Raw genomic sequence first — 10,534 nt, forward strand, 5'->3', positions numbered from 1 at the left:
CACATGAGGGTTGCGACGGAGGGAAAGGTAGAGACCTGAGGACCATCGGCGGCGGCACCCGGTTATGGCTTGCCGCAGGTGAAGTGCGACGTGCTGGAGGAAAATCGGCGAAGACCTTTACGTGACGGCAGTGCTCTGAACTTTAGATGCTGGCTCTCTTCATTTCTCTTGGAGTGGGCTCTAATTAGGGTTAAATGTGGGCTGAACAGATTCAGAAAGGCGTTACTTCAGTGAGACGGCCAGGTCACAGTTCGGTTCGCCCGAATCGAATTTCGGCCGGTTAATCAGTTTAATTTCTGTTTTTAAACAATCCAAATTTTGCTTAATCAACCGCGTACATTTAGTAAAATAATAAAAAAGAAAATAAGAGTGTTTTAATATGCCAACGGTAATTTTTGGTTAATTATCTACTGTTTCTAAACATGTTATACTAAAAATGGTAATGATGGTCTCGATTTATATTTTTTTATTAATCTTGTTCTATATAAGGAAAAACAATAAGTGGGTTTTGTGTATCTTTAATACTGTTAATCTCTTTTTTCCTTTTAAGTGTGTTGATGTCAAATATGTTATTTAAAATAAAATATTTCTTGTTCATTTTTTTTATTTACTAACTTTTGACTTCTATTTGATACACAGTTTACAGATTTTTTTTTTTCTGCGTCTTTGACCTACAAACATAAGGTGCGTAATGAGTTATGTGCATATGTTATTAAATTTTCTATTTTTTTTAATATCATTCTGTATGACTCTATGTATCTTTCAATTTCATTGTTTTTTTTATAATTCTAATTACAAATTATAATTCAAGAAATTATAGTTTAGGTATTAATTTAATTTTTTATTCTCCTAATAAATTTACCTATTTTATTTTATTCTCAATTTAGTAATTGTTATTATTTAATTATTTATTTATATTTCGTTCTATTTTATTATACGTAATTATGTTGCATATAAATTTCTAAAATCAATTGACCAATTTACTAATTTAGAATATATATTTTTTATTTATAAAAATCATACTGAAAAAATATTTTAAAAAATATCTTTCATTCTATTTTATTATATGTAATTTTTTATTTTCTTATTCGAATAATTACTATGCATTTCTATTTTTTTAAATTTAAATTAATATATCTTTTTATAGTAATGTATAAACTTTTTTGCCCCCTAACATAATTTTTCTGGGTCCGTCACTGCTTATAGATACAAGATATAAGATATTTTTAATTTATTTTTTCTTTAAACAACGCAAATTTAGAGTAAAAATGATTATTTGATACAAGAACAATAAAATTTGCAGTACATAAAGTGATTACCTAAATATAATAACGTAAGTCATTTCAAACATAATAATATAAATATTAAATATAGTATTATAAAAAAATAAATGATGTTTCTAGAAATAAATATAGATTATTATATAAAAACTAATTTGAAAGGTACAAAGACTTGAGGGTAACATAGTAAATTAATTAAGTGGAAAAGATTAGTGAATTAAACTATTAAGATAGTAAAATTACATATAAAACTATTAAATTATTTAATATTCTTTTTATTATTAAACTAAAAATATCAAATATAAGTATAGTGTCTTAAATTTCGAAGGGGGGCTGAGTTCACTACTCGCCCCCTTTAAGAAAGATAAGAAAAAATAGCCATAGAAAATACGAAAAAAATTAAAACTAATGTCAAGATTTTTCATTTACATAACTAAAATAAAACGTAGAAATAAACTTTGAATACAAATAAGAGTATAGAAATTTTGAATTCCCTCCATTAAAAAGATTTTATAGGAGGAGTGTTTTACGAACAAAAAATTTTCGTAAGGTACTCCATGAATGAACTTATATGAATGACTATTATATTAAAAAATTCTTCTTGTTATTTTTTTGCCAAACAGTAATTGGCATAAATTTTATCGTCATATTATAACTGTGTTTATGTGGCGTATCTTTTATTTTATATTAGTTGTATATTCTACCTTTACTGCACATTTTAGTATAAATTGTAATGTTCGTAGTTGCCCACGTATTTTACAATACATGTTATGTTATTTAGAACGGTATTTCTTATATCATGCGGAATGAATACAGTACGATACTTAACATTATTTTAGCTTTGAAAAAATTGTTTCACATTAATTAGTAAACAATACATTTAGTGTATAATAGATATGGACAAAACCTGGATTCTTAAGCCACGAAATAGTATAGGATATAGACGAGAACTTAATAAGTTCCTAGACTTTGCATTTGCGAATGCATCGTCGGATAACATGATAAAGTGTCCATGCCCTCAATGTGGGTTTCAATTTATGCAAACAAGAGAGGATGCGTAGACCACCTGTTGATAAAGCCCTTTCCCGCTGGCTATACTTTGTGGTTGCGTCATGGTGAGAAACCAACTGAAGAGAGCTCTACTTACACAATGATAGTTGAGAACCCTACACCCGAGGTGAATCCATATCTTCAAATGGTGCACGAGGCATTTAACTTCACAATGCCTCCTGGAAGTGAGGAGACCACAACAGCGGATCCTGTAGAAGACGATGATATAGAGTTGCCGTACCTGTACGATGGTCCAAGTCGCGATGCACAGGATTTTGCCGACCTTCTTGCAAATGGAGCGGAGGAGTTATATCCCGGCTGCTCGAAATACTCCAAATTATCTTTCCTAATGAAGCTTTATCACATTAAATGTATGTGTGGTGTGAGTGACAAAGCTATGTCGATGATTCTGGACTTATTGCGGGATGCATTTGAGCAAGCCAAATTTTCGTCCACTTTGTATGAAGCCAAGAAAACCATCCGAAAGTTGGGGATTGAGTACAAAAAGGGAGATGCTTGCCCGAATGATTGCATGTTGTATCGGGGTGAGGATGAGGAAGCGACGAAATGCAAGCAGTGTGGGACTTCACGATGGAAGCAGAAGACGCGAAAGGGTTCCGTTACGAAAATAAAAATACCTGTCAGAAAAAATGGAAAGCCTCTCCCAGCGAAGACTCTCCGTTACTTTCCTCTTATACCACGACTGCAACGGTTATTCATGTGTAGCAAAACTTCATCTGACATGTTATGGCATAAAGAGGCAGATAATAACGATGGATACTTGAGGCATCCAAGGGACGCTGAAGCATGGAAAGACTTTGATGTAAAGTATCCTTTTTTTTCTAACGATGCTCACAGTGTTCGCTTAGCTTTAGCAAGTGACGGTTTTAATCCTTTCAAAAATATGAGTACCACGTATTCTATTTGGCATGTGATTCTTATTTCGTACAATCTTCCTCCCTGGCTATGCATGAAGCAAACATCTTTTATACTATCTATGATTATTCCCGGTCCTAAAATACCGGGTAACGACATCGATGTTTATTTGGAGCCCCTGGTGGATGAGTTGAAGCAACTCTAGGATGGTGTTGAAACTTATGATGCTAATAAGGGGACCACTTTCAAGATGCGTGCAGCGCTAATGTGGATTATTAGCGATTTTCTAGGGTTGGAAAATTTATCTGGGTAGAACACGTACAGTGGGTTAGCTTGTCCCACGTGTAACGTGGACGCTAAGGCTCATCAACTAACATTCAGTCGAAAATGGTGTTACATGGGCCATCGCCGCTTCTTGAATCAAGGCCATAAATATAGAGTAGACCGGAAAAGATTTGACAGACAAGTTGAAAGCAGAGATCCACCGATGAAGTATTATGGAACAGATGTCTTAAGGCAGCAGTCTAACTTGCAAGTATCGTTTGGGAATATCTCAACTCTGACAGCCAAAAGAAGACGTGTTAGTGAAGATGCAGATCAAGATGACTCGGTTTGGAAAAAGAGGAGTGTGTTCTTTGAACTCCCGTACTGGAAGGATCACATGCTGCGTCATAACCTTGACGTGATGCACATAGAAAAGAACATTTGTGACAATGTAGTCTACACTATTTTAAACGACATCGTCAAATCAAAAGATAATCTTAAAGCTCGCAAAGATTTACAAAGCATGGGCATAAGGCCTGAATTGTGCCCGGACGAAGGTGGTAAATATTCTTCAGCAATCTTTACAATGTCGAATCCACAGAAGAATGTATTCCTGAAGACTCTACAGAACATGGTCTTTTCAGATGGTTACTCGAGCAATATTGCTCGTTGTGTTGACATCCGACAGCGCAAGTTGTATGGGTTGAAGAGTCACGACTGTCACATTCTAATGGAACAATTACTTCCAATTTTGGTGAAAAATGCATTACCAAGTCCGGTATCGAATGTAATTGCGAATCTGTCCTCATTTTTGTGAGAACTCTGTGGAAAAGCTATAAATCCTATGCAGCTTGGCGCCCTTTAGAATCATGTTGTGCAAACTCTGTGTCAGATGAAAATGATATTTCCTCCATCTTTCTTCACTGTCATGGTTCACCTTATGGTGCACCTCATTGATGAACTAAAACTTGGTGGTCCGGTACATTATCGGTGAATGTATCTAATAGAAAGGTTAGCGTGCTAATAAACGCATTTAAGAATTCTTTTTCCAATTTTGTTACGTATATACTAAACGTTATGTCGTATTTATGTAAAAGGTACTTGGGACGATTGAAGCAATACGTGCGTAACAGGGCACAAGATGAAGGCTCAATTGCGGAGGGCTATTTATCCGAGAAGATTTTGACATTTTACTCCAGATATTTGGATAATACTGAGACTAGAATCAACCGTCCAGCGTGAGTTGATGATCGACCTGTTGATATTACAAACAATACAGGATGTACTATGTTTCCTGAAATTAGAAAACCTTCAGGGGCTGTATCACATTTTGCACTGAACCCAATGGAAAAAGATCAGGCATATCGTCATGTGCTAGTCAATTGCAAGGTCGTTGCTCCATTTATTGAGTAAGTATGCACGTGTAATCATTAAGCACGGTTATAACCAATTTTAAATACTCAGTCATTGGACTAATTTCTTGTTATGTCATAAAGTAAATTTAGGTCAAAAACCAAGTGAAAATTACGGGATGAAACAAGGTCACACTCTAAGATAGACCGTGTTGTGCATGCAGAATTTCCTCGCCGGTTCAAGCATGAGGTTCGTAGAAATTTAAGCTGACCAACTTATTTGTGCACTAGAATTATTTCTTGTAAATTCCAATTTTTAATACGAACAAACTCTAATTTATGGTCCTAGGTTCCAATGGACAGTACCGTACATTCGAAAGAAATGAAGTTGCTGGCATGTGGTCCCATGCTTCAGGCAAGACAGTTTGGGGCATACAACGTCAATGAGTATAAGTTTAGAGCTATCACAAAGGAAGACGGGCTGAAAACACAAAATAATGGAGTTTATGTCTCATCCAATACAAGAAGTTATACCAGCATGCGTGACAACAGAGTGGCTGTTGGTAGTGTTTCATATTATGGATCAATTGTTGACATCATCGAACTGAACTACAGCTGCCATTTCACAGTGGTTTTGTTCAAATGTATTTAGGCTGATACAACTACGAGCAGAGGAATCAAAGAAGACCATCTGGGCTTTACGAGCGTTAATTTTGCTCGTCCGATTCACACCGGTGATCGAAAAGAGGATGAACCGTACATATTGGCATCAGAAGCTCAACTCGTGTACTATGTACGTGATGAAGTAGATCAAGAATGGAGTGTAGTGGTTCATGTAAAACCACGAAACTTGTATGACATGGGAGGAGAGAATGAGGATGTTGAAGCTACTTTTTCTCCTCAGCCCGGGTTGAACATATCAGCAGCAGGTGACATCAGTGATTTACAGTTGACAATGGAAGATGATATAGAAGACCCAGTAGCAGATGTTTCTGATAACATAGATTATGTGGCATAGTAAAAATATGACAAAACATGTGCAGCATTTTTAGACTATCCGTGTGTGTTTGATAAGTTTAACAGTGTTTATGATGTATGCAATTTGCTGGTTACATTACTATCTATGTTTTCGTATTTGAATTAAGTTTTCATTTCAAGTTGATTTTCATGAATACCACCAGTTCCTCATTTCTTCCAACGATGTTTGATTTTAAAAGTTAGTTGTCAAGGCTTTGTTCTTCTCATCATCGTTGTTATTGTTCTTAACATCCGATAAAGAAAATTATGACATCGAGTAAATTTTCTTGAATTACAATATTATTATCATTGACAAATATAGTTAATATAAAATGGTGTTGTAACAGGAGAAATGAAAACAGAGAATTTCTCATCATGCTATGCAGACACAACATTCGCTAACAAAATGGCTATGGCCTCTCCGTTCTCTTCATTGGAACATGCAATTACGGTTGTCAGAGACATATGGTCCCGTAAGTTGAATGTTAGATCTTGGTTGGAGGCTTTATCAGGTCGATCTTGTTCTAATGAATACTTGGAAACGGCGAACGCATCTACTGTGCAGGTATGTTCATTAGCCGTACCCTTAAACACTTGAGTTAAACATTATTTGAAAAATAAGTTTTTTAAGTTGCTATATGCTTATGACATTTAACTAGTGATAGTTGTTCCGTTGATGCTAAAATTTGTAGAAACTTCATGAATGGGGGATCAAGGTACGAGGAGAAATTTGGCTATATTTTTGTGACATTTGTAGGTGGTAGGACATCTGAAGACATACTTGCTGAATTAAAGGTTGGAAATAAATTTCTAGCACAGAAAGTGAATTATAGAGACACAATATGTTTTACAAAATAGACCATCAACTATACATTTTATTATGGTGCAGATGCGCTTTAATAACTCGCATGGTGTTGAGTTGGAGATTGCTTCAAAAGAGGAATTGAAGTATATAGAATGTGCTATTAGAGAGCTTCTTTCCAAGAAATCTGTCCAAACTACTGACGAAGGAGACGGTAATAGTTAATTTTGTATTTATTAATTTTGAAAGTCCTCTTCCCATAATTCTGAAATTTTCTTTCCTTAATAACTAGAATGACTTGGAAGTTATCATTATCTTTTAACTATATTTATATGTTGTTGGTTGCATGTTCATATATTCAGTGTCAACTGAATATTCAGGCGAAATAGTTGCTGACACTCTAGATGGAGCAAACACTGATTCAGAAGATGATTTAGATGCTATCTCCTCCGGTGAATATGACAACTCCAGGGATGTTGAGCTTAATAGGGTTCCAGAAGAAGACAATAAAACTTTAAATACCCAACACAGAGAAGATGTCGTACATGCTGCAAAAAGAGGTTTCGATCTGAACAAGATGCCATGGTTTGGAAATGACTTATCAGATCCGTTATCACGTCACTGCAGCGCTTTTTTGACAGAATATTTCTGGCCAGGTCAATACGATGTTGATGAGAAATTTTGACTCAAAACTTGTTTGTCTACTTTAGTAATTCTGATTTTTATGCTCCATTGAACTTTGTTTTGAGTTAGTGAATTCGGACGTTTACTTGATTTTTATGTTACCAGTTATGATTAAATACAAACTCAAAATGGCTGATACTACAAGGGAAAATATGATTCTTAAATTCGGTTTTAGTTATTCATGTATAATTTTTTTAAGTAAGGAATTATTCTTTATGTAACATAAAATTGAAAATTTATTTAATGCATTAAGTTGCAGTATTTGAACCTTATTTTTTCATTAAAAAAATAGCGAGGATTAGAACAGTTATAAGAATGCAATAATGTTTATAAAAAAAATTGAAGTTAAAAAAATATTGCAGCGGTTGAAAAAAAAACCGCTACAAAATGAGTATCAATGTATTCAACAACTGGACATTTAGCAGGGGTTACAAAAAAATCGCTGCAAAATGAGATTATTTAACAGCGTCCCCTCAAACCGCTACAATAACCACTATAAAATAGGTTCATTTTGCAGCAGTTACTGGAAAAACGCTGTAAAATATGATCATTTGATAGCGTCTTCTAAAATTGCCACAAAAACTACTGGCATATTATATCTAACAGCGATTTAATAAAACTGCTACTAAATAATCGCCGCTATCTGTCAATTTTCTTGTAGTGATAGATTGCATCAAAATTTGTATTGAGGCTATCGCTAGTGATGAATATTGGAATTGGAATAATCACACAACATGACAAATCAGATCATAATATGGTCTACTCTCTATATAGGCAGATACGGTGTATATAACCAAGCAAACATAGAATGTGAGCACAAAAGTTAAACTACTCACTTATTGATATTATAGTAAATATTAGTGTTAGTTTCTTATAAACATGTGGTGGCAGATTAATCTCCTGTTGGACCAAGCAATGGCATACCACATATACCGATACCATCATATATATTTCTCAATTATTAATGACAATTCTGAAGTCATGATATTATTATTCATGTATAGTCCAATAATTTGAAGTAAGTAATTAATAAAAATGCAGAAGTAGTAGATGAGAGATTTTGTCGAATGTTTAGGCCACAAGTGGAACTTTAGCCACATGCATGCGCTGGAAAAAGGAATCTCATGGGACTATTATAATGGGGTTTTGTTTCTTGCTTGGGCGGTTTATTCAACTAAAGTAGACTGCTTCCAACACTCATTTGCTGTTATTATAAAATCCAATACTCATTCTTTTTCACAACATATCTTCTGAATGAATTAAGATTTACTTGCCACACACACTTTGTCTATTAAATGTTTTTTAATTAAAAAAAATCATGCATGCGTGTATTGGAAAATAAATGAATTCAGTAAGCACTACTTACCAACAAAATAGGAGTATGTAGTTTCCAATTTGCATTTAAACTCTTCCTCTGTCATTCTCGTGTTTTTTTCACACGTACGTAAAAGAAAGAGAAACAAAATCGTATACTACTGCTGTCAAATTCTTGTTTAAAATCATTGGCTTCACATAAATGGTGTAATCAAATTAAATAATCAAGTACCGTGATTATCATTGTTGCTACGTTGCTTAAACATTTAGACATGTAATTCACTTTGCGTGAGTTCAAAAATTAATGTTAGAATAAAATTATAACTAATGGGTCAATTATTGACCAGTGACAAATCCTTAAATGGAGTTCAGTATCGCGGTGGATTAGTCTTTAATCTGTGTCGGGTTGAAAGATACCGTGAGAAACAAAAAAAAAATTAATGTTAGAATAAAATTATACTAATGGTTGAATAATTAGTAAAAATATAAAAAATACTATTTATACACCAAAATTAATGACTAAAATTAATTATTAATATAATTATATATAAATATATGTATAATTTAATTTATTTTAAATATATATTTATATTTTAATATATATTTTATATTAATAGCTGATTTTGGTAAAAAAAATATAATCTTAAAAGCATAACATGCGAGTATAGCCATGTGTGACAATCATGTCCGCAGAAGGTGGTAGTGGAGCCAGCACCATTCATGGGTCATATATAGAAGGGTAATGCTAGGTAGACTATCAACATATAAAATTTTTAAAGTGATATCACTGTTGACTTTATAATTTTTTATTAATTCAAAAGTAATTAAATTCTCCTTTTTTTTCATGTTACAAGATTTCTTAAGAGCTTGATCCAACTTTTGTGAATGTAATTAATGTGATAAAAAGAAAACTATGGCATTGAATTGAAAGCAGAGAAGAGAACAGAGTGGCAGAGTGCGCTTTTCATATAATGAAGTTGATTCCATTAGATTTTTGCAACAATAGAAGAAACAAGTGGAAATAAACTAAAGGCATGGCTTTCATGTGAAGCAGAATCATTAAGCCAGGCATGAAGGACGAGTTTGTTAGTTAGTTGAATCATTTTTTGTTGAGAAGGGAGGCACGCAATTCGGCAACGTCGATCTCCTTGATGTTCTCGGGTTTGTAGTAGCCAGTGACAGGATCAGGCACCCATGAAACCTTCTCTCCCTTCTCTTCCCCTGAAGAAGAAGACTTCTTGCTTCTGATGGCGCTGGACGCTCCTCCTCCCCTTCTTGCTGCTACGCTTCCTGTTGCCGTGGCAGCGTAGCCACGGGAGGCGGTGAGAGCCTTCGAGATTTGGTTTTGAAGGAGGGATGAGAGAGCCTTGGAGTTAGCGAAAGAGCGTGCCATTTCAAATTCCAAGTAACCGAGGAAAGCTTATAATCTCTCTGAATGAATAAAGAAGAAAGAGAAAAGAAGCTCTCCGCAGTTGTATTGTGATTATTTGAGGGTAGAGGCGTAGAGGGAGTGTGTATATATATAGGGTTCAGAATGAGAAGGGTCCAGGAAAGAGAATAAGGCGGGTCAAATTAACAATGATAATAAGACGGTAAGACCTGGTCAAAATTGGAACCTGGTAAGTCGTCTGAGGTCAATGAACCAGTGAATGAGCATGAAATGCACTTGCCGACTTGCCTTTCTTATTATACTTGGTTTTATAAAACTTCTACTTTTCAAAAATTATAGTATCTATATTTAATAAATTAAATTAAAAACAGTTTTTAATAAATACAAAAAATAATAAATATATTTAGTAAAATAATTTTTTACAGTTTAAAATATTATAATAAATATTAATATAAGAATTAAATTTAAATATTAATTAGAAAAAATATCTTTTAAAATATTTTTG

General features: G+C 33.9%; 2 protein-coding genes across 2 annotated transcripts; one reads left to right on the forward strand and one right to left on the reverse strand.

The window, feature by feature from the left end:
- The first annotated feature begins 3,603 nt into the window (after window positions 1-3,603).
- On the forward strand, window positions 3,604-5,840 carry LOC112805253 (uncharacterized). The gene is made up of 6 exons (XM_025847653.1): window positions 3,604-4,248; window positions 4,363-4,460; window positions 4,568-4,708; window positions 4,775-4,829; window positions 5,172-5,381; window positions 5,475-5,840. Exons 1-6 carry the CDS (start codon window positions 3,604-3,606, stop codon window positions 5,838-5,840), a joined length of 1,515 nt encoding a protein of 504 aa, XP_025703438.1.
- A 3,898-nt stretch (window positions 5,841-9,738) lies between these two features.
- Window positions 9,739-10,032, reverse strand: LOC112695789 (indole-3-acetic acid-induced protein ARG2). The gene has a single exon (XM_025748264.3). The coding sequence runs from the start codon at window positions 10,030-10,032 to the stop codon at window positions 9,739-9,741; it is 294 nt and encodes a 97-aa protein (XP_025604049.1).
- Between the last annotated feature and the right edge of the window lie 502 nt (window positions 10,033-10,534).

The sequence above is a fragment of the Arachis hypogaea genome, chromosome 6 (genome assembly GCF_003086295.3).
Source record: "Arachis hypogaea cultivar Tifrunner chromosome 6, arahy.Tifrunner.gnm2.J5K5, whole genome shotgun sequence".
NCBI lineage: Eukaryota > Viridiplantae > Streptophyta > Magnoliopsida > Fabales > Fabaceae > Arachis > Arachis hypogaea.

Bases quoted from the DNA above. Each gene is read 5' to 3' on its own strand.
- LOC112805253 (XM_025847653.1), top strand. From the start codon at position 3,604: ATGGGCCATCGCCGCTTCTTGAATCAAGGCCATAAATATAGAGTAGAC. The intron at 4,461-4,567 runs GTGAATGTATCT...TTTATGTAAAAG, and splicing joins GGTGGTCCGGTACATTATCG to GTACTTGGGACGATTGAAGC. The intron at 4,830-5,171 runs GCATATCGTCAT...TTATGGTCCTAG, and splicing joins ACCCAATGGAAAAAGATCAG to GTTCCAATGGACAGTACCGT.
- LOC112695789 (XM_025748264.3), bottom strand. From the start codon at position 10,032: ATGGCACGCTCTTTCGCTAACTCCAAGGCTCTCTCATCCCTCCTTCAA.